The following is a 25,281-nucleotide window of genomic DNA, read 5'->3' as shown; positions in this document are numbered from 1 at the left end:
CCACTGATATTATTTTGTATTCACTAGAATTTACAATTATTGTCCTTGCCTTTATTCTTTTGTACCGATTGTATTTTTTTATTAATATAATAATTAATATAATAATGTAAATCATTTTTTTTTTCATTTTCTCACCATGACTGACTTGAGTAGAATACATAAACACATCATTCAATACTTCTTTATCAAGTACAAATTTCACTGACATTATTCTATCACTCATTTAGACAACTTCTATTGCGTTATTTTTTTCTTTATCAGTAGGTAATTATACCAATATCACTCCTAGAGTTACTTTTCCCTACATACTACTTGTACCCTTCACCTAGTTCTTTCGCCTTTTTCCCTTTAAAACCTTGTTTCTGGAATGCAATAAACGTGTACATTCCTTTTAAGCGCATTTACCAACTCCATAATAACTGCAAACCTTCCTTGCATGTCTGAGAAGATAAAAATTGACAGAGGATTCGTCAGGGAGATATTTTCTGGCTAAAACTATTTGTATCTGTCATGGAGTTACTAAATCATCAGGAAATAGCTTCAGAACAACATAAATCATCTCTGTTATGCCAATGACAATTATTCTGATATCAGAAGACGTGTGACGAGAAAAATGAGAGAAGCTGTGATCTATATCAACTTCCTGGAAAAGGGCCAAACAGTCACAGGACTTTACAATGCTGTATTATTGTGCCGATTCGACGCCGAATTGCAGAAAAAACAGCCCCAATTGGGGAAGAAAAATGTACTCTTCCACCATGAAAACTCACCGCCTCACACATCAGCCGTCGCCCTGGTCAAATTGGGCTGCGAGCTACTGTCCCATCCACCGTATTCTCCAGATTTGGCGCTGTACGACTTTGTACGTTTGTTTCCAAACTTGAAAAACTCTCTCGCCGAACACAAATTTAAGTGGAATGAGGAGTTCATCACCGCTACGGAAGCCTGCTCTGCACACCTCGATAAAATGTATTTTTCAAACGGGTTAAAGAAGGTGGAGCACCGCTGGGTCAAATGTATCGGTCTAAAAGGAAACTACGTTCAGAAATAAATCACCACTTTTCCAAAATTTTCGTTTTTTTTTTAATTAAGTACTTATCGGACCGCCCTAGTACACAATAGGTTTGTTCCAACTCGATACAAAACAGTTCTCGAACGGTTACGAGTATGCGCAGTAACGAGAAATGTGTTACTGCACATAATTATTCGTTATGGCGCATGCGCGTAACGATTCAAGAACGTTTTTGTATCGAGTTGGAACAAACCTTATAGTCCAGAAAGCCACTGCGCATCCGCTAGGAAAAATATTCTAGTTCGGATTTTTTGCACAATCTTACTCAAAAAGGACTCATTTTAACAAATTTGCATGTTGCCAGGACCAAAAGGTGGTCAAACATTTTTTAAACGTTTTTTTTTTGTTTTTTTCCTAAAATTCTTTTTTTTGCAAGAAAAAAGTTTTTTTAGGTTTTTTGGATCATTCCAAACAGAAAAGGTCTTTAGTAACTTTTCTCTAAAAATGATAGCTTTTGACATATAAGCGATTAAAAATTGAAAAATTGCGAAATCGGCCATTTTTAACTCTCAAAAACTACGTGAAAAACTGAAAATTTGAATGTTGCCAAGGCAGGTAGGTATTCTTTAAACATCAATTGATGAAATCCCGAAGAGTTTTTTGCAATACAATATTCAAAACTCCTTTGTTTTTTAATTGCTAATCAAGCGAGCGCGACACTATTTTCCACCGACAGTATGGTGCAAATGAAAGGAATAAATTCGTTATTTCGTAAACCAGCGACTTTAAGGAAAAATCCCGAAACAGGTCGATTTTTATTTTTAAGTTATGATATTGTGGCATATATGGTATACTAGTGACGTCATCCATCTGGACGTGGTGACGTAATTGATGATTTTTTTAAATGAGAATAGGAATCATGTGCTAGCTCATTTGAAAGATTCTTCAATTCTCTATTCAGTAATATAAACATTTACATAATTATTTATACAGGGTGTCCAAAATTTTTTTATTAAATTAAATTATTTGACAAAAAAAGAAGTAGAAGGACACCCTGTATAAATAATTATGTAAATGTTTACATTAGTGAATAGAGAATTGAAGAACATTTCAAATGAGCTACCACACGACCCCTATTCTCATTTAAAAAAATCATCGATTACGTCATCACGCCCATACGGATGACGTCACTAGTATACCATATATGCCACAATATCATAACTTTAAAATAAAAATCGAATGGTTTCGGGATTTTTCCTTAAAGTCGCCGGTTTACGAAATAACGAATTTATTCCTTTCATTTGCATCATACTGTCGCGTGGAAAATAGTGTCGCGCACGCTTGAGTAGCAATTAAAAAACAAAGGAGTTTTGAATATTGTATTGCAAAAAACTCTTCGGGATTTCATCAATTGATGTTTAAAGAATATCAACCTACCTTGGCAACATTAAAATTTTCACTTTTTCACATAGTTTTTGAGGGTTAAAAATGGCCGATTTCGCAATTTTTCAATTTTGAATCGCTTATAATATGTCAAAAACTATCATTTTTAGAGAAAAGTCACCAAAGGCCTTTTCTGTTTGGAATGATCCAAAAAACCTAAAAAAACTTTTTTCAATGCAAAAAAAAATTATTTTAGGAAAAAAACAAAAAAAAAAAACGTTTAAAAATTTTTTGACCACCTTTTGGTCCTGGCAACATGCAAATTTGTTAAAAGGGGTCCATTTTGAGTAAGACTGTGCAAAAAATCCGAATTAGAATATTTTTCCTAGCGGATGCGCGGTGGCTTTCTGGACTATTAGATCTTATCAAGTTTTATGCACTATACCAGGGGTAGGGGTAGCCAAGCTCCTTAATAGTCCGGGCCATTTTTCAAAATTTGAAATTTTTCGCGAGCCTCAATGAAACAATTATTTAGAAAGTATAAAAAAGGTTTTAAATTTTTCTCTCACTATTTGGATTTCACGAATTTTAAAGTAAAATAAAATGCTTCAGATCGTTCTTCTTCTTCTAGTGCCGACTCCACCCATAAAGGTTGGCTATAACCATTGCAAATTCGTCTCTATCTTCTGCTTTTCTGAAAAGCGTCTGTGTGTTTAACCGTTGATTGAATATACGGATATACGCATATTCAATCAACGGTTTAACCCGGTCCAGTCGCGAATGTTTTTCAGGCAAGATATTTGTCGGCTATCAGAACCCCCTTTTTCCTTCGATTTTACCCTTCATAATCAGCTGTAATAACTCATACTTATCATTTCTAAGGATACTTCGATTCTTCATCATCCTTCCATCTTTTTCTGGAACGGTCTACTGATCTTCTACCGTCTCTAAAAAACACCGTCTTTAACACTCTGTCCTCCTCTGATCTTACCACATGACCTGTCCATTTTATCTTAGCTTTTATATATCTGACGATGTTTTCAGTACCATACACATTCACCAATTCAGCTTTGCGTTGCCTTTTCCACTCTCCTGGCAATGTATCCCTTTGAGGGTCGTATATCATTCTGAAAACTTTCCTTTCAATTACCAGCAGCTTATTTATTTCCCGCTGATGTATGAGTATGTCTCCATGTTTCACTTCCGATTTAACAATTAAGGGGGGGGGGGGTATGGTTTGAAATCAACATATCAAGCACAATTTTGTGAATTTTTTTCGAAGCTATGGTACAATTGTTTTATTTTTAAATTAAATAATCGTATTAAGTACAATTCAAAGAATATTTAGAAAAAAATTCAATCCAAAATATTGAAAAGTAAGCCATTGGTGACAAATTTTGACAGGCAGCTCAGAAAAAAATGGATTTTGCGGTGGACATCAGAACTCATCACTAGATCATACGAAACAAAAAATTCAAAAAGATTTAATTAGCTTATGCGTTTCACGAGGTCACAACGTCGAGTTTTTTTATTTTTAATGATTTTTGAATTTTTGGCAGAAATCACTCAGAAATCAAAAAAATGAAATTTTTGGTAAAAATTTGGTGAAAATCAACAGATTAATTATTGTTGAACAAAAAATAAGCAAAAAAAGAAAAATATCTCGACGTTGTTACCTCATGAAATGTCTCAAGAAAATATGTGCAAAATATCAGGTAGATCGGCCGAGTAGTTTTTCAGTTACAATGCCCACCGCATTTGAAAAAGCAGTTTTGAGAAAAATGCGTTTAGTTTTGACAACTGCATCTTCATCTTCTTATTTGTCTGCCAAATCGTAAAGTGATGCACATTGAAATATGTTTTTTGAATCTAGGAGTAATCTACAAAAGAGAAGGCGAGCAGTTGTTTAACGTTTCTCACTACGCTCAAGCGTGCTGGCGCGAAGTCGCGGCAAAGCGAGTCGATGGTAGGGATATTCAACACGCTGTATCTTTGTAAATTTTACTCCGATTATTTTGAAATTTTCAGAGAGTATTCTTGAAAGTATGCACTTTTATTTGAAATAATAAAAAAAATTAAATATTTCAAACCATACCCCCCACCCCTTAAGTGAATAATTGACATATAAAGTCTTAATTTAGATTGTCTTTTTAGCAGCTTAGATCTTAATAATGATGATAGGGAGTACAATGCTCTATTTCACGCAGCTATCCTTGCTGAGACCTCTTTTTATATGCCTTTGTCATCTGTGGTGACCGCCCCTAGATATTTAAACTCTTTTCCTACTTAGAAGTTGTGGCCAGTAATAGTTATGTTCTGCCTAACTTTTGGTTTTGGATTTATGGTTACGAGCATGTATTTCAACTTTATTTATTCGAAGACCCACACTACCTGCTTCTTTCTCGAGTTCTGAAAATACCTCTCTCAGGTCTCTTGTAGAATGAGCGACTGCATCTAGATCTAGATCATCAGCAAAAGCCAACAATAGTTTTGATCTTCGATTCGCTAATCCCCCAGTCAGCTCAGATGATATTTTGCTTATACACTACTACATATTCTAAGGCCAAATTGAATAGCAACAGTGATAAGGGGTCTTCTTGTCTAAGTCCTCATGTTACACTTAGTCTTTTATATTTGTTGTCAGTAATTTAAGACATTTTGAAACACAAAAATGAAAAGTAATTCAGGTAAAATATAAAGGAAAATATTCCTCTCATAATAACAATGATGCATCGCTGTAAACCATAATAAAAAACTTACTAAGGAAGTAAAACTTCACTTGTAGGTAGATGGTATATAAATTTATTAAAATTTTTATCTAAAGTGATCCAAATTCGATTGAAGTGGGTACCTCTATAGTACAAAAAACACACAAACGTTTTCGGACCGATCAGTCCATCATCAGGTAGAAACTTTAGATCCAAAGTAGTTGGAACTAGCTACATAGTTAGGTCAAAAGACCTTCATATTACAATAATTAGGCCATTTCGGCTATAACAATGTCGACAATAAGTCGATGTTTAAAGAATTTATAAATGTAGTTGAACTATAGTGTGGTCTTCATCTTGGCTTCAAAGTAATTCAGGTAAAAATAAAATAAAATGTTTATTTTTAATTCAGTTGCATGCGAAGGCAAAACAATCTTACTTTTCAATTAGAATACGGAGCGCAGTCCAGTCCCTTGAATCTCGATTTTTCGGCTCTTATTGGAGCCTCATCGGAAAGAACGTAGGCTTGTTCTCCATACCCCAATTGATCCGCACTGAGAGGTTTTCCCACCCATTGCAACTGAAGTGAAAATAGGTGACTAGCGTCATCTGGCAATTAAAAGATGAAGTTTTCGATCCTAATAGCATTATTAATAATATTTAGAAAATATTAAAATATTACTAAAAGATTTTTAAATCAAAAACTTATTGGTCCATTTCCTTGGTAACACCTCCAAGGCTTCTAAAATTTGCAAGCCAGATGGATGCTGAAGCGAAGAAGACAAGAGGGAATTCAAAAAACTTACAATTCACGACCCCGTCTGTTCAGCTGGTAAATTTCAACAGAAAATAGACCTAGTTACTCGAAGGAGTAAAGACCAATATAAAAATAAAATAAAAATTTTATTTTTATATTAATATATATTAATATATATTAATATATATATATATATATATATATATATATATATATATATATATATATATATATATATATATATAAAATATAGTAATGAAACACAGACTTACTCACAATCATTTAATTATACTTTGACGACCGGTTTCGATCTCTACAATATACAGATCATCTTCAGGTCGGCGTTACAAGTAGTTAAATGCTACAATAAGAGAAAACTTGTGTTAGACCAGTGTCTGATTGAAGAGATGTTAATAGAAAGCCAAATTTAAAAAATTTTTTTATAAAATTTTTTGAAATAAAGGTTTGCAACTGTTGACATTTCAGAATATTGGTATATACAAAGTCAAACCTATGAGTAAAAATGCTCATAGGCATGTATGTGCAAATGGGTGCATACAGTTTGAATTTGTTGAGATTAAAATTTTTAACCATTAAAAAACAAAATAAACATAAACTGACTTAAATATGCTTCCAAATTCAAAGTAGTAATAATAAAAGAGATAGTAATATTGTTCTAATGACTATCTCTTTTATTATTACTACTTTGAATTTGGAAGCATATTTAAGTCAGTTTATGTTTATTTTGTTTTTTAATGGTTAAAAATTTTAATCTCAACAAATTCAAACTGTATGCACCCATTTGCACATACATGCCTATGAGCATTTTTACTCATAGGTTTGACTTTGTATATACCAATATTCTGAAATGTCAACAGTTGCAAACCTTTATTTCAAAAAATTTTATAAAAAAATTTTTTAAATTTGGCTTTCTATTAACATCTCTTCAATCAGACACTGGTCTAACACAAGTTTTCTCTTATTGTAGCATTTAACTACTTGTAACGCCGACCTGAAGATGATCTGTATATTGTAGAGATCGAAACCGGTCGTCAAAGTATAATTAAATGATTGTGAGTAAGTATGTGTTTCATTACTATATTTAATATGGACTCACATATGCAACCCATTCAATATATATATATATATATATATATATATATATATATATATATATATATATATATATATATATATAATTTTAGAAGCCTTGGAGGTGTTCTAAGGAAATGGACCAATAAGTTTTTGATTTAAAAATCTTTTAGTAATATTTTAATATTTTCTAAATATTATTAATAATGCTCTTAGGATCGAAAACTTCATCTTTTAATTCAGGTAAATTTATTAAGAGCTACAAATAATCCTTCAAAGAGCCACAGCTTTGGCCACCCCTGCCACTATACCTTCCTCTTATCTGCTTGTATTTTCCATTTGGAAGCATCGCTCTTTATCTTTGACAGTATTAACGAGAGAATAATCAGAAAACAAGCGTATTTTTTGCGTATTGCATATGTATCAGACTCGTGTATGTTCTTTTTCTAATAAAATCAGAGATAATGGTTGCATGACATGCACAATTTTCTTCAGATATGTTAACAAGTAATTCGGAAATTTTGTTATGATTTTAATGTACTAAAACACGCGGAAAAATATGTTAAAATAACAATCTTATCGTTATTTGTAATTACATATTTCGTTAAATAGATATGGTGACTTCTATGTTTTGTTATTATAAGTTGGCACTTTACAAACAACGCACACCAACAAAAAATTATTCGTAAAAACTGTTTTAACAAATATAACCAAATTTTATGTCGTTTTATGTCTACTAATTCGTATTTTTTTTTGACGAATTATAGTCCATTCTTTCACGGTAAAATATTGCAAAACTTCCAAATTTAAAACAACCGCTTGGATTGACATAAAATTTGGCATACACATAGCTAACATGTCAAGAAAAAAAGTGACACTGTGCCGACGTGTGCTTTTACTTGAGGGGTGAAAAAATATACGTTCAAAATAAGTCCGGAATTTGATAAACTGTCAAATTCTAGGCAACTTTTGTTTTATAGAGTTTTTCCACCGAGTCAATTTTTGACTTATTTCGAATGAATATGTTCATTTTTCAACTAAAAAAAACATTTTTTTAGACGGTTTTTCACAAATAACTCAAAAAGTAAGTATTTAATCGAAAAAAATATTCTTAGCAAAAATATAGCTTATAAAAAACGGTGTATAGCAACAAAATGGTGTATAGGTATATGACGTCTGTAGACCCAGCAGAAGCAGAGATGGAACTAATGAAAAGTAGGTTCTTATTTGTCAAATTCCAAATCGAATATTTCAACATGAAATAACCAAAAAAATAAAGAAGTTTTCGTGGAGAACTCATTGCGACCTTTTTAAAGCGTTTAAAAAAGCTTTATTTTTGTTTTTTTAAACAAGTTTCTGAGACCAAAAGTAAGTAGGTTAAACTCAAAATAATGTTGGTCGTAGTCCCTTTTATTTTTTGGTAAAAAATCGTGAAAATCACCTCATAATTAGCATCATAAATGAAATTAATCATTACCGCTTCACAAGTTACTTTACTTTTGTATTGTTTATATTATGATCTGTAAGTTTCATCGGTTCAAAGGCCCTAGTTAAAATGGCTTGAACGAGCCACAAATCAAGAGTGTATGTAAATTTTGAACAGCCATATCTTAACCAATTTTTGTCTTACAGGAAAACAAAAGAATTCAAAATATCCAGAAAAGCAAAGCCTACATTTTTTTACTGTTTGAGATTTTTGGTATCACTAACAATTTTTAAGTTTTTTTTAACCCATGAAACTTACATATCATATAAACAGTACATAAGTAAAGTAGCTTGTGAAGCGGTAATTAATAATTTCATTTGGGATGCTAATAATTAGATTGTTATTTTTACGATTTTTTTTACTAAAAAAAGAGACCAACTATATTTTGAGCGTAACTTACTTGCTTTTAATGCTAGAAACTTAAAAAAAAATAAAGTGTTTTTTTAACACTTAAATCATTTTTATGAGTTTTTCCCGAAAAGTGCTTCATTTTTTGGTTATTTCACGTTGAAATAATCGATTTGGAATTTGACGAATAATAACCTACTTTTCATTAGCTACATCTCTGCTTCTGCTAGATCTATGTACAGACTCCATATACACCATTTTTTTCACTTTTTTATAAGCTATATTTTTGCGAAGGATTTTTTTTTCGGTAAAATACTTACTTTTTGATTTGGGTATTTGCGAAAAACCGTCTAAAACGTGTTTTTTTTTTGGAAAAATAAACATATTCACTCGCTAATAACTCGAAAGTGTTGACTTAGTGAAAAAACTCTATATTATGTAGAATAAAAGTTGCTTAGAATCAGTCAGTCTATCCAAGTTGGAATTTTATTTTGAACATAATATGTTTTTCCACCCCTGAGAAGGGGGTGAAACTCACTCCCAACAAAAGCACACATCGTCACGCTATCACTTTTTGTTCTTTGACATGTTAGCTATGTTCATGCCAAAATGCATGTCAATCCAAGCGGTTCTTTAAAATTAACAGCAAAAACCGTGAGTAAATGGACTATTAGCAAAATAATTAAGAAACTTTTCCACTGTTGGTCTGTGTAATATATTTGATAGAAGTGCAAAATTTGTAAATTTGTTTGATCTTCAAAGACACAGTTTTGTTAAAATATAAAACAACTGCTAAAGAATATTATGTGGAATGTGATAACTGGTTTATAACATTGCGTTGAGGATTATCAACTGTGATATCAATAATTTTTAAAAGGAATGTAATACATAACATAAGGTCTTATATTTTTAAATGGGAATGATTTGAAGTTTTTACACCATTTCCGTATGTATTCTTAGATGAAATAACTAACTATTGGTCATTGTTTTTGCTAAAAGGAAGAAACATTCCACAAGGTAAATTACAAACCTGCCAAAAAATTGGAAAATAAATATTTCTATGATCCTGTTGACTAAAAAAATCCAAAGTTAGCTGGTTAATCATTTAAGTAGTGAAATATCTTTAACGAGATTGATAACAAGTAAATGCTTACCCAAGTTTTACGTACTCAAAATAGTATCATTGACGTCAAATAATGTAATGATGACATACCATAAAGATATATTGCATAATATTTGTATTGTATGTAGATTATATTCAATAACGTAGGTACAAGAGTTTTTTACCCTGAAATGATTACATAGTAGATTCTTTTGTCTTCTTTTTAACTTTTTACGGAACGCTTTCCGTTTTGTGACGGTAATTTATTTATCATTTTTTACGTAAATTGATATTAAACTTTCGATTAAAACTATCTGACGACTGCGACAGAGAAAAATGTTTGTATTTAGGGTAGGCATTTCTTTGTAATCGGCGGGGTTTATCCAATGCCGTTGGGTTTATAGACCACATAGCTTTCCCACTGTCGCCGATTTGATCCCGAATTCCAAGAATATACGGCCTTCCATAAATCCATAAGCCCAATGTCCCCCTAATATCCACCGTCAGTGCATACAATTGCTCCACTCAGAAATTGGCAAAACATCTCGCCTTATCCCTACCTACAACCATTAGCTGAAAACGCCTTGTCCGTTGTCAAAAATTCTCTCCATTTCATTGATCTTCTGACAAATATATTTCTATATCTCCCTCAGATGTCCTAGTTAGTTTTGACAATGTTTCTTTATTTACCAACATTCCTATTGCTATTGATGAAACCATTTCCATCTTGGACTCTATAAACATTAAATTCCCCAAGACACATTATCTCTTATAAAATACTGTATATCTATCTAATAGGTACATACTTTTCATTCCAAAATCATTTCTATCATCAAATCAAAGGTGCCCAACATTTCGAAACAACAACCCTGTCCTCGTCAAATCTCAAACCCACCTGCTGGTACGGTACGTTGATGATATTTTTGTTCCTCTTCCTCTCCCACCTGGATGGAATACATCCCAGTATTCAATTCATCATGGAAGTTGAGTCTAAGGCGTCTTTGGCATACCTTGATGTTCTTATTCAGAAACACCCACCTATACAAACCGTTATCTTAATATCCAGTCACACCATCATCCCGACCAACTCAATTCAGTTATCAACACTCTTGTTTGCCGTTCCATAAGATTTAGCGACTCACAGACCATCCGAAATCAATTCAATAATCAATCAATCAATTCATTCAATAAGGAAAACACTCTTACAAAACGGCTACCATAAAACCTAAATCAATATGAGCATTCAAAACATCTAAACCCCATTCCATCCAAAAAAGAAACCTTGCCGCCGACCAACCCTAAATCTTTCTACCTTTTATCAAAGGTGTCACTGACAAGATCAGTAAAACTCTTAATTCTCTAAACTCTAAACATCAAAACCATCTTCACTACTCATTCCAAGTTGTCCAATTTCGTCAGATCCGTAGAAGACCAAATCCCCATGAAGACGTCTAGGTGTCTACGAGATACCTTGTTTCAGTTGCCCACGAACATATACAGGACAGACAAGCCGACGAATCGACAACCGTATTTACGAACATTCTATATCTGTAAGACATTTCGATACCGTTGCCTTTTGCCTGGTTCCTGGTGTCTTATCCGCGTCCTGTATGCTCCTACCTTCGCCTCCTTCTCCATCCATATATCATGTAATGGAGGTAGGTCAACCATGACCTCCACGGAAGGGGTTGAGGTAGTCGGCATCGTTCGTGTTTTATGATTAAGCAGAGCATATTTTTTATATTGAGAGGAGATATTATATATGAAATGGTGTATGAAGCTGATTCTCAAGGCAAACATAAAAATCCGACGAAGTATAGGCAGAAAGCAAAAGCTTCTTGGTTGAGAAACAATCCAGATTGGAAAAACTTGTGATCCCAGAGGTCTTCTGCTACTCTTGATCTTGATACTTTCTAGTTTTCTTTAAATGTTTTATTTTACAGTATTCCCTTATTAGTCTAGTCGCAACATAGGGGGTCCCGTGGACACTTTTAGGTCGCCGCGATTTGATGGTGGTATTGTAGGTTTTTTGGGTCGCTGAATCCAATGGAAGTGGTCTGGAAGCCCAAATCTGGCGCGTTTAATTGTTATTAACAAATTATTGTAAAATTAGGTGTTTTTCAGAAATTATTAGAAGCCCTGTACATACATTGATAGTGTTAAGGTCTTCTCTGGTGTATTTTTGGTCGCTGAATCGAATGCGACTTGTCTCGATTACTCAAAATATGTCCTTATTTTGTTAATAACAAAATAATAGTTTATTCGCTGAAAAGCTCGAAATAATGGGCTATCTACAGCAAGTTTGTAGTCTTTTTCATAGTATTTTTATACGCTAAGTCGATTGCCACTAGTCGTGATAGCTTAAACCACGTTCCGACTTTGTTATTAATAAATTATTGCAAAAATAACGGTTTATAGTACCTACGTTCACTCACGGTTTTTGCTCTAAATTAAAAAAAAAAACACTTGAATTGACATGAAATTTGGCATACACGTAGCTAACATGTCAAACAAAACAAGTGATATTGTGCCGATGTCTGCTTTTACCCTGGAGGTGAAAAAAGAAACCTTTAAAATAAGTCCGGAAGTGGATAAACTAATTAATTCTAAGCAACTTTTGTTCTATACAGTTTTTTCACTAACTCAATACTTTTCGAGTTATTTGGTTTTTTTGTTGAAAAATAAACATATTCATTCGCAAATAACTCGAAAAGTATTGACTTAGTGAAAAAACTGTATAGAACAAACGTTGCTTAGAATTAATCAGTTGATCCAGTTCCGAACTTATTTTAAAGGTTTCTTCTTTCACCCCCGAAACGGGGTGAAAGTCACACCCAGGGTAAAAGCACACATCGGTACAATATACTTGTTTTGTTTGACATGTTAGCTACGTGCATGCCAAATTGGATGTCATTCCAAGTGGGTTTTTAAAATTTAGAGCAAAAACCGTGAGTAAACCTGCTATAAACCGTTATTTTTGCAATAATTTATTAATAACAAAGTCGGAACGTGGTTTAAGCTATCACGACTAGTGACAATCGATTTAGCGTATAAAAATACTATGAAAAAGACTACAAACTTGCTGTAGATAACGCATTTCGAGCTTTTCGGCGAATGAACAATTATTTTGTTATTAACAAAATAAGAACACATTTTAAGTAATCGCGACTAGTCGCATTCGATTCAGCGACCAAAAATACACCAGAGAAGACCTTAACACTATCAATTTATTTACATGGCTTCTAATAATTCCTGAAAAACACCTAATTTGACCATAATTTGTTAATCACAATTAAACGCCCACATTTGGTCTTCCAGACCACTTCCATTGGATTCAGCGACCCAAAAAACCTATAATACCACCATCAAATCGCGGCGACTTAAAAGTGTCCACTGGACCCCCTTTGCTGCGACTAGACTATATAAATAGTTTATTTGGATGCACGTAAAGAATATTATAAAATAGACCAAAAATGCTGGGATATTCTAGAGAACATATGAATATTCCAAGAAACAAGTTTTTGTTGTTTTGTATTTTAACCAAATTTTGATTTTGAAAATAAAAAAAATCTTAATCATTATATATTATAAATAATTTTTTTTATTAACTGTGTTCTTGCTTATGTTCTGTGCCGTCTGTGTGCATTAATAATTGTTGTACAACTGTACTAGCATCACAGTCAGCATTATTTAGTCGCCGATGATTTTAGCTTAACAATTTGTGGTGGCCAATTAAAATAAAAAAGACTTTGAAGGTATAATTTTTTTACTAGCAAGATCCAATGTCACATCGAATAATAGAGAAAAGAAGAAGGGATAGAATGAACAATTGTCTCGCCGATTTGTCACGATTAATACCTACAGAATATTTGAAAAAAGGACGAGGGAGGATCGAGAAGACGGAAATCATTGAAATGGCTATAAAACATATGAAATATTTACAACAGGACCAAGGGAATCCAACTGAGCACTATCGGTAAATACAGTAAGATTTTTAGTTTATATTAGTTCATTATCATTCATTCATTTCGTCTTATGTAGATGTTCATACTGTTACAAGATTTACAAGTCCTCACCTGAACTTCCAAACGGTTGAGAAAGTGAAAGACAGGCCCCGAAACATCTCGAAGGTCGAGGAGCTGCATAGAAATCCCCAGAATAGGGTGGTTCGAAAAAAACTTTTTTTTTTATTTCAGATCGCCATAGTGCACAAAAGTCGCCATTGGTATAGACTTGAAAAAAGCACTTATTATTTTTTTATTAATTTGTCTTCGCGCAATGCCCTCGAAGTTAGCAAAAAATTGATTTTTCTTAAGCAGGCCAGATAGTTTTAATTGCGTTCCTATACCATGAATTAACTACTAAAAGTATGTAAAATCAATATATATATATATATATATATATATATATATATATATATATATATATATATATGCACTTATTATACATTTGTTTCATATCTTACGGTCGCGCAACATGAGTAAAATTAGTAGTTTTTGCAAAATTTCAAAGTTTGACTGTTTAGAGTACATTTTAATCATAGGACTTTTAAAGATGCTATAGTTTAATTCTATTACAATAGTATATTTAAAATCCAGGCATATGATTTTGATATTCAAGCGGAATTAGGTCGCGCAGCTTCGTCAAAAACAGCAGACTACCGAGATTGCGAGGCGAAAGTCACGAATGCCAGCGAAGCGCGCGCGGAGACAAATAGAGATACATGTGGGAAGACCTTTACAATAGAGTATTTCTCTTCTCCATTACAACAAACTGCCATTCCGCCACCTTTTCCAACACTTAGATGAAAATACAACAGGCCCAATAGGATATCCGGGGCGATTGGAAAGGCCCTACCTGATTGTGAAAGACAGGTATTGGGAAAGACCAGTTGTTGATTTTGATCCTATCGATTGTGAGATTCCAAAAGTTGACAAGCGTATTCTTAGCAAGGAGCAATAGTATCTGCTTAAGATATCAGAAGTCGTCAAGTCAGGACATTGATCAGAAGACTTTGTAGTACGTGATCATATCTGATCCTGATCTATACTCATAACAGACTTGAACTCATTGCTTACATACTGTTTTATCTCTTCATTAGTCAATGTTCTTAACAGTGGAAGAGAAGTCAGTGTAATGGTGTTCCATCTGATAATTTCGTAATACTCTTTAGCTTCAAAATGTAGGTTTGGTGGTTTAAAGATTCTGATAGTCACTTTCAGATATTGCTTGCTTTGCTTTCATGACACGCCTGACACCCAGCTCTCGGATATGGTTTCTTTCTTCAGTTATCATAGCCAAAAGTAAATTTTCGGGATGGGCAAAGTAAGCATTCCGTTCTAAAATGGGATCAACAACTTGAAAAAGCTCTTTTGGTAAGTACCTTGTAGATTCAATGATTTTGTAAACATGTCTAGGCCCATCTGTAATTAGTGGTTTATTTTTATGGCAAACCACATAGACATATAACATTTGAGAATGAATGTGACAATCTCACTCAGATTTTTAGAATTGCTTGACACACTGATGTAGAAATGCAAAACTCGGTTTGCAGTAGTAAGCCATCTTGAATGTCATTGGGCCAGGATCACGTACTACAAAGTCTTCTGAACAATGTCCTGAATTGATGACTTCTGATATCTCAAGCAAGTACAAATAGTTCTTGCTAAGAATACGCTTGTCAACTTTTGGAATCTCACAATCAATATGATTAAAATCAACAATTGGTAGTCTTTAACAATCAGGTAGGGCCTTACCAATCAGTCCTGAATATCCTAGTGGGCCTGTTGTATTTCCATCTAAATGTTGGAGAAGATGGCGGAATGGCAGTTCGTTGTAATGAAGAAGACAAATACTCCATTGTAGAGGTCTTCCCACATGTATCTCTATTTGTGGCTGCGCGCGCTTCGCTGGTATTCGTCACTTTCATCTCGGCTCTCGGTAGTCTGCTGTTTTTGACGAAGCTGCGCTACCGAAGTCCACTTGAATATCAAAGTTTATCTTGTATGCTTGGATTTTAAATATACTATTGTAATATAATTAAACTATAGCATCTCTAAAAGTCGTATGATTCAATTGTACTAGAAAGCAAACTTTGAAATTTTGCAAAAACTACTAATTTTACTCATTTTGTATTGTGTTGCGCGGCCGGAAGATATGAAACAAATTTACAATAAGTGCATATAATATGTTCATTTTACATACTTTTAGTAGTTAATTCATGGTATATGCGACGATGACATTGCGCGACCGGAAGACAAATTAATAAAAAAACAAGCTGAAAATGCGAGCATTATCATAACGAAAACTTTGTTTATTTACGTATTTTAATTCATAATATGGAAAATTGCTATTATGAAAACTAGTTTAGAATTAATAATTATGTTTTAATGTGCAATTATATCATTCTAATTTAAATGTTATGAACTATAAAGGTAGTTTACTCTTGATCGAAATTCATATTTTTTTAATACCTCGTATAAAATTTTATATTTGATGGTTGCATCATAAATCTTAGAACATGAAGAGCTTTTTATGAAGAATAACTTTTCTTCGTCAAATTAAAAATAAAAGAGTTATAAATTAAAATGTTGTTGGTATCCATAATTTGAAAAAAATCTTCAAATATTTTTTTCCATTATTATTAGAAGGATGTAATTGCACATATCAGACCATAATTTTTTATACCAAACAATATTATTTCATATACTGTCGGTTCGCTAAACTCACACAACTGGCTAGTGATTTTAGTCAATAATTTTGTCAATTTGGCAAAAAAAAAATGATTACTGATTAGTTAATAATTACTAAATAATTAGTAATTTTTCCAATTTTGGCAAAATTCGCAAAAAACAAAAAAATTACCTACTAAAATCACTAGCCAGTTGTGTCGAGATTAGCGAACCGACTATATTTTAATTTCATAGCAAATGGAACAGTCCATTTATCATAAAGGGGAGGCCGTATACTCGTATAAACCCTTTTAAAGCTGTTAATAAATTATTGCTTTTAAAATATACTCAAATTGTATTTTTGAACATCTTATTTATTTTATTTAATAATTAAATTCATTATCAAATGTCATTGATGATTTATTAATACTTAATTTAAAATTTAGTTTGACATTCACGAAGTGTCAAACTCAAATGTAAATAACCTATGATTTGCTTAACAAATCGAGATTAAAAAACTAGCTTACTTAATAGCAACGATTTCAGCTGGACGTGTAGTGTGTCGGCAGAAAATAAAACGATTGTGACGTCACATTTTAGACTTTCAGGTCGATTATCTCGAAGACGGTTAGAAATATCGAAATGCCGTTTTCAGATTTGGATTCAGAAGAAAAAACTACATAAAAATCCATCGATAAATCTGATCTGAGTATTGCAGGAGCGGCAACGCAATAACACACACACTTTTGCGAATTTATAAACGAAATGTTTTCGTAGATAATAATTAGTGCTTTCTTCACGTCTATACCAATGGCAACTTAAGTTTGTAAATATTTAAATAAATTATTTATGTAAACAATTCTAACACTGTGTTTTAATCCTCGTTACAAGTGGTGTCAGAAGTGAGGTGAAATAGTTTTGATCTTTATGACTTAATCCACGAATAGATTGAATAGTTTAGGGCTTAGTGAATCCCCCGTATCTAAAGGTTCCGTAAGTTGTTAATCTATTCTGACTTCCATTTTATTGTTTTAGTATATTTGAAATTGTTTTTATAATATCCAGCGCGAATTCTTTATTATACAAGAGGTGTATTACATCTGTAAGTCTTACTGTGTCAAATTCTTTCTTTGGCAGACAAACAGATCGTCTACTGAAAGAGCCAGCTACGAGAACATTATATGAACACAAGAATAGCTTTACCAAATACATATAGACAATAGCTTGAAAACCCTAGATTGGAAGATGATGACAAGCATGGTTGAAGTAATTTTTTGAGAGACAGGCATACAAATTAACGTCCGTTGCTTTAATCCCAAGGGGGTCCTGCTTTTCAAGAACATTACGTCTTAATCTAAAGAATCGCATTTAATGTAAAGTCGCTTTCGCCACCCAGAAGAGATCAGAAGAATTTTTTATCAAGACGGTCAGAGCTAACAAGGGAGCAATGGTACAAGTTTCACAAGTCCTAATCTGAACTTCCAAATAGTGACAGACCCTAAAACATCTCAAAAGTAGAGGAGGTGCATAGAAATCCCAGAATGGCTGGAATGAGGTGTAAATAATTTCGTGTGTTTTAATTCCCAATATGTACAATATTTTCGTATTGTATGTCTCAATATTATTGATTTGTTTAGACCATAATTAAGTCCAATTAAACGATTATTAAAACTGTTTTTTAGGAATTCCTTAACCTCCTGGCTATTGTGCTCAGGGCACCCATTCTTTTGAAACCAAATTTCTTCTTTATCTGGAGTTACTTCTGCAAGTCTCTGTAAAATCTCCTCTTGTAGCAAGTCCAAAAACTTTTCTGATTTCAAATTTTCGTCATAGAAAAATATTCCAATAATGTGTCTAAATATTCCTAACCAAACATTTATTTTTCAACTATATTGAGTATTGTTTTCAATGATATGCTGAGGCTTTCTTGTCGACCAAATCCAATAATTTTGAACATTTGGTTCATTATTTAATGTAAATGTAAATTAATCGCTAAACAAAAAGTTTTTTAAAAATTGTCTCTCAAGCCCTCCCTTGAATTTTATAACAAAGTTCTGCTCATCTCTCATCATCTCCCTTCTCTTAGTTCTTGATGTCACTGAAATTTATACAATCGGAATTTATTTGTTGTCAAAATTTTTGAGGCTGTAGAATTATGAATGTTAGGCTGTAGAGTTATGAACCTATTGCTAAGTATAATTGTACCTGCAGGTATGTGTTTGTGTGTGTGTGAAAAAATGGCTTGGATGCGAGTCCGTTAGCCACAGATTTTTATACCTGCAGGTACAATTAGATACCTGCAGGTACAATTAGAAATTACAGCCTCAGTATTTTCAAACTTTTTAAAAATCCTTTGAATTGTTGAAGGATTTGAAATTAGTCTGAAAATTTGAATTAAAAATACAAATATTGTTAATATCAAATTTCATTGTGACCGAACGCAATCCGTTATGCACATTCTGCACTACGTGTGGCCTATCTTTTACATCAATACTCCATAGACTTATATATTATCATAGACAGAGTGTCATTCAGAATGAAGTGACACCATCTTTTTTATTTGGCTCAGTGCTGTTTCACTCGTACGCATAGTAAAGCTGCGACAGTAATCCAGGTGCAGCTAAAGATACAGTGCTGCTCCCTAATTTGCGCATGCGTGTCCTCAACTCCAACGTTGCCGTTTCCGAGATAGTTTGAAGGACAAATTTGTCAAATTACGTTGAGAACAAGAAACGCGTCTGCGTCTAACTTCACTTGTATTTTGTATATTTGTCACAGCTTTGGTTGTTTGTTGGATATTTTTTATATTTTGGATCTAAGTTGTATGTGTATGTCCTGTTTTATTCATTAAAAAGGATTCCTAAATAAAAGTTTATTCTCAGATACAGATTATTCATGGTTTGACCCAAATCAATATGAAAAAAGGACATTTATTGAAGCTATATAATTTTAAACTGTTAATTACAAGAATCACATAGACATTCTTTATAATTAATTTAAACATTTTTGTGTAGAAATAAATATTTTTAGTAGGTATAGATATATAAGATGTAATTTCAATTAATTTGAATTCACAAATATCATGCTTGAGAAATTGTGGAAAAGTTTAGGATTTGTTAAAATTCTGGATTCGAAAGTACAGTTCAATTCAACAGATGTAACATAATATACCTATGGTATTAACAATATAAACAGGTTAATACAATAAAACAAAGGTTTTTGGAATTTTAATCCTTTATTATATTAGATATAGGGCCGGTACTTTATGTCCCGGTTAAACCGCCATTAGCTAACCGGATTTAATCAGGACAGAAATATATGCATAGCATAGACATAAACACAATTATACTTATTATTATGATTAGGAGTGCGAAATTGGAAAACCAAGGTGAGGGATAGGAAGCTGATTCTGGAACAGGTCACAAGACTTACCATGGGTTGTGGAGCCAATGATGATGATATTATGATTATACATGATATTACAACGCAAGAGGCCCAAAGAGGTACTTTTCTTTATTGATTAGCTAACCGAGGTTTAACCGGGACATAAAGTACCGGCCCATAATCTATAAAGTTTTCAACCAAAAGTATGTATTACACTTTCATTTTCGTGTCATCAGCATTTGTTTATTTAAACATACTGTCAAAAAAATTAACAAAAAAACACCATAAAGCTAATTTTTCTATTATTATTTTTGTCCTTTAAAATAACTTCTTTGTTCATACATTTTTGCTAGTTGTGGAAGTCCTTTTAACAGAATGAGATATAAAATAAATTTTAAAGGATACTCAAAATCAAACACCAATATCATGTATGTATGTATTTATAAATTTATTAATAAACTGCTAATAATAATAAAATACTTAAATCAGTCACCAATATAATATACCTATTTATTTATAAATTTATTAACAAACTGCAGTCCAATAAAAATAAAATTATCAACATTATACTACATTACAATGATCTTTCCATCATGTTCGAAGCATATTATACTACCAACATTCGTCGGAATATATTCTTTTTAGTATGTGTGTAGTAGAAGCATAGCAAATACTACAAAAACATTCTAAATTTCATGTTTTTTGCATATACTTCAAAGAATATTCTCGGACCAAATATACTGAGCACATTCATGTACATAGTTACTTAGAATATTCGTAAAAGTTTATTCTTGAAATAAACCTTTATCGAATATTGAATATCGAATCTACCAAGAATATGAAATTGTTATGTGGGAACCATTTAGGCTTGAGTTAAATGGAGAATAATCTTTTAAAACAAACACACACAAAATTTAGTTGCACTAGATTTGCTCCTGGTTGAAAATGTAAATACTGCCACAGCTTGTTTGATTAACTAACAGCATCCTCCTTTTCCAGTATTTCAATGTTTTCTCTATTAGTCCAGAAAGCCACTGCGCATCCGCTAGGAAAAATATTCTAATTCGGATTTTTTGCACAATCTTACTCAAAAAGGACTCCTTTTAACAAATTTGCATGTTGCCAGGACCAAAAGGTGGTCAAAAATTATTTAAACGTTTTTTTTTTGTATTTATCCTACAATTATTTTTTTTTACATGGAAAAAAGTTTTTTTAGGTTTTTTAGATCATTCCAAACAGAAAAGGTCTTTAGTGACTTTTCTCTAAAAATGATAGTTTTTGACATATAAGCGATTAAAAATTGAAAAATTGCGAAATCGGTCATTTTTAACCCTCAAAAACTATGTGAAAAACTGAAAATTTGAATGTTGCCAAGGTAGGTAGATATTCTTTAAACATCGATTGATGAAATCCCGAAGAGTTTTTTGCAATACAGTATTCAAAACTCCTTTGTTTTTTAATTGCTAATCAATTGTGCGCGACACTATTTTCCACCGACAGTATGGTGCAAATGAAAGGAATAAATTCGTTATTTCGTAAACTGGCGACTTTAAGAAAAAATCCCGAAATAGGTCCATTTTTATTTTTAAGTTATGATATTGTGGCATATAAGGTATACTAGTGACGTCATCCATCTGGACGTGATGACGTAATCGATGATTTTTTTAAATGAGAATAGGGGTCATGTGCTAGTTCATTTGAAAGGTTCTTCAATTCTCTATTCAGTAATATAAACATTTACATAATTATTTATACAGGGTGTCCAAAAAATTTTTATTAAATTAAATTATTTGACAAAAAAAGAAGTAGAAGGACACCCTGTATAAATAATTATGTAAATGTTTACATTACTGACTAGAGAATTGAAGAACCTTTCAAATGAGCTACCACACGACCCCTATTCTCATTTAAAAAAATCATCGATTACGTCATCACGCCCAGACGGATGACGTCACTAGTATACCATATATGCCACAATATCATAACTTAAAAATAAAAATCGACCTGTTTCGGGATTTTTCCTTAAATTCGCCAGTTTACGAAATAACGAATTTATTCCTTTCATTTGCACCATACTGTCGGTGGAAAATAGTGTCGCGCACGCTTGATAAGCAATTAAAAAACAAAGGAGATTTGAATACTGTATTGCAAAAAACTCTTCGGGATTTCATCAATCGATCTTTAAAGAATATCTACCTACCTTGACAACATTCAAATTTTCAGTTTTTCACATAGTTTTTGAGGGTTAAAAATGGCCGATTTCGCAATTTTTCAATTTTTAATCGCTTATATGTCAAAAACTATCATTTTTAGAGAAAAGTGACTAAAGACCTTTTCTGTTTGGAATGATCCAAAAAACCTAAAAATACTTTTTCATGCAAAAATAATAATTTTAGGAAAAAAACAAAAAAAAACGTTTAAAAAATTTTTGACCACCTTTTGGTCCTGGCAACATGCAAATTTGTTAAAAGGAGTCCTTTTTGAGTAAGATTGTGCAAAAAATCCGAATTAGAATATTTTTCCTAGCGGATGCGCAGTGGCTTTCTGGACTATATTAACAACTGCAATATTATGTAAAAGTATACAAGCCGATATTATTCTTCAAACAAAAGGTAACTTGCATCTCATTTCACATATTAATATGGGGAATCTTTTCTTCATAAAATACCAAATATTCTTTCAATAACAATTCTTGAGGCAATTTGTGATTGATTATACAGCACTTCAACTACTGTCTGAAGATTCTGCAATGGTGTCATTTGTCCATAATTCTCCATTTTATATACCCATCATAATATGCAAAAGTATTTAAAAACTTCTAAACCTAAAATAGCACTTCCATATTGTATGATGGTTATGTTGTTCTTTAACTGACAAAATAATTAAATTCAACGTTTTACTCTTTTCAATGATCTTATATATTTTCTTAATACCCTTACAGGTACAGGTAAAACAAAATAGAATTTTATTTTTATAGGTTATTTTTATATTTACATTTACATTACAAAAATATTATTATGTCATTTGTCAAAATAAAAGATTCCTTGCCACGAGCTAGCATTTTGAATTTCCCGGCGATGTCAATGTGTAAACAACATGACAACGTTGTAAATATTTTGACGCATGCGCAAAGTAGGGAGCGGCACTGTATCTTTAGCCGCACCTCAGTAATCCTCCCCTTCCGTGCCTATACTCATACTTAATGTCATCTTAGTTTCTCGATACAATGTGCTAGAAAGAGATAGCACCAAACCAGTCCAAGAGATCTTGTCGTCAGGAATCGCGGAGGGTAGGCTCACTCTATGTTAATAACCTCTATGCAATACTCTGGCAAATGTATTATATTTTTGCAAAATTTCGGAGTGTGTTTATTTCGTAGAACAATTATTGAAACATTTGTTTTCAATACTGGTTTCCATTCTTTACAAATGCAGTATGCGGCAAAATTAACAGTACTGAAATGAATATTGGAATGTTTATGAAAATTTATATAACTAGTATACATGAAATAGCCTTGCAAACATTATCCACGACGACCACGTTCCCAATAAAACAGATGTTAAAGATGCCCTCTGGCCAGTGGCGGATCTACTGGGAGGGAAAATAAGGAAATGCTCCGCTCCTAACAAGGTCCAAAATTAAAGAAAAAAATTGTTCAAACAAGAATATATTAGCTGAGATGAAACCGAAACCACAGAAAGACCAATTCAACCCAATAAACACGCTAGTTAGGAAAATTAAGGGAACTTAATGCCTATAAGTTATTATTTATGTCTTTTATGTAATCTGAGTTTATCTTTTTTACGTCTTTTGGTTGGTTTTTTTATTGGAAGTTCCCCCTAAGGCAAATTTCCCCTCCCAAGGCAAATTTCTAGATCCGCCACTGCCTCTGGCACGAAAAAATCTTTAATTCTAGTCCGCAATTCCGAAATGGCAGACGGTGGATCTGTCTGACTCCTTCAGAATTCCCCATATATACGCATCTAGTGGCATTAGTTCTGGTGAGTGGCAACTCCCAAAATGATCGCGCAGTATTCGAAGAGACTCCCTGGTATTGTGACAGGTTGTCCCGTCGTGCTGAAACCATTGAGTTTCCTATGACCCGTTCACCTGAGGGTATAATATGTAGCACGAATAACCATCATCTACTTTTAAGCAGTGGCGCACCTACAATTTTCGTCTCTGTGGAGGGGGGGGGGGGTTAGCTTGTGCACCGAAATTTTTTTGTATTGTTTGTAAAAGACAAGAAATTTTTCTATCTCGGGTCTATCAAACCCCTTCTCCCTCCCGGGGCGCCACTACTTTTAAGACTCTCTTTTGAAACACAAACCATAATATTATGTACTATTTTAGGCTAGGATATCAAGAATGTATGTCGGAAGCGATGCGATTCATGGTAGAAGTGGAAGGACATTTTCCACGTGAAGCCATTTGCGTCAGACTGTTGAATCATTTACAAAAGCACGGAGATTCGTTTTCCCGTGCTGCCTCGTTCAACGGGAACCACCATTCTTCATTGTTGACAGAACACATTGTACCAGTACCGAACATACCAGAACCAAGTAAGTCATGCATTCATAGCTCTTTTAAAAATCAGAGAGAGTAAATTAAATAGTATGATTCATGATTCATGCTCAAAACAAAGTTTCTAATACTCACTAAAATTTATTATATATTTATTATGTTAAACCCTTTATTAAAAAAAAAATAGTTTTTTTATTATTATCTTGCCTCAGTTGCATCAAGTTAACGATTGCATATCTGTCGGAGAAGAAGATTTGACAGTATAAACGAACAATTTATTTAAGAGTAGACTGCCATTTATTACAATTACTCTTCCAATAGCGCTACACAGAAACTGGGATCTAGTCTTATGTAAGTTCGGTCACCAACTTCATATTTTACGCCTCCGATGCCCCTTCACTCTCACTGTACAATAAGGGCATGTACATATACGAAATTATTAATATAATTTCAGTTACGTGGACTGTATGTTAAGTTGCTGGTTCAATTGGAAATTTATCGAGGGACTATGATATACAGACAATATTATAAAAAATCAAAAATGAATAACCATTTTCAATTTCGTTGCAAAACGAAAATACAGCCGAACCATATTCCAGTCCAATCAGAGAGTGCTGCAAGCACCTCTACCGGTTTCGAAACTTATTAGTCTCTCATCAGGAGGCACATATGCTGCTCTCCCCGATCCAACCAAAACAAACCCCAGCGTGCAGTCCCGAATTGCAACGAACGAAATGGCATAGATGCCCTAGCGGCAACTGCTAGCAAAAGACTAAGTTTTCACTCTAATGGCATACAACATATCCCACCAGAA

The 25,281-nt window shown here is 32.9% G+C and overlaps 1 protein-coding gene across 2 annotated transcripts in view; it reads left to right on the top strand.

Moving 5' to 3' along the window:
• The window catches only part of LOC114331060 (transcription factor cwo), a 100,987-nt gene that overhangs the window by 57,192 nt on the left and 18,514 nt on the right, over window positions 1-25,281 (top strand). Inside the window, exons 4-5 of one of the 2 annotated variants that reach the window (XM_028280534.2) lie at window positions 13,662-13,864; window positions 24,297-24,505. In XM_028280534.2, the coding sequence (XP_028136335.2) occupies window positions 13,662-13,864; window positions 24,297-24,505 (412 nt within the window). Of the gene's footprint in view, window positions 1-13,598; window positions 13,865-24,296; window positions 24,506-25,281 lie in introns of both variants that reach the window. The other variant, XM_028280535.2, reaches the window with a different exon arrangement.

The sequence above is a fragment of the Diabrotica virgifera genome, chromosome 2, assembly GCF_917563875.1.
Source record: "Diabrotica virgifera virgifera chromosome 2, PGI_DIABVI_V3a".
NCBI classification, from domain to species: domain Eukaryota; kingdom Metazoa; phylum Arthropoda; class Insecta; order Coleoptera; family Chrysomelidae; genus Diabrotica; species Diabrotica virgifera.
Note: the sequence above shows the minus strand (reverse complement) of the source record. Positions and strands in the feature narration are given on the sequence as shown.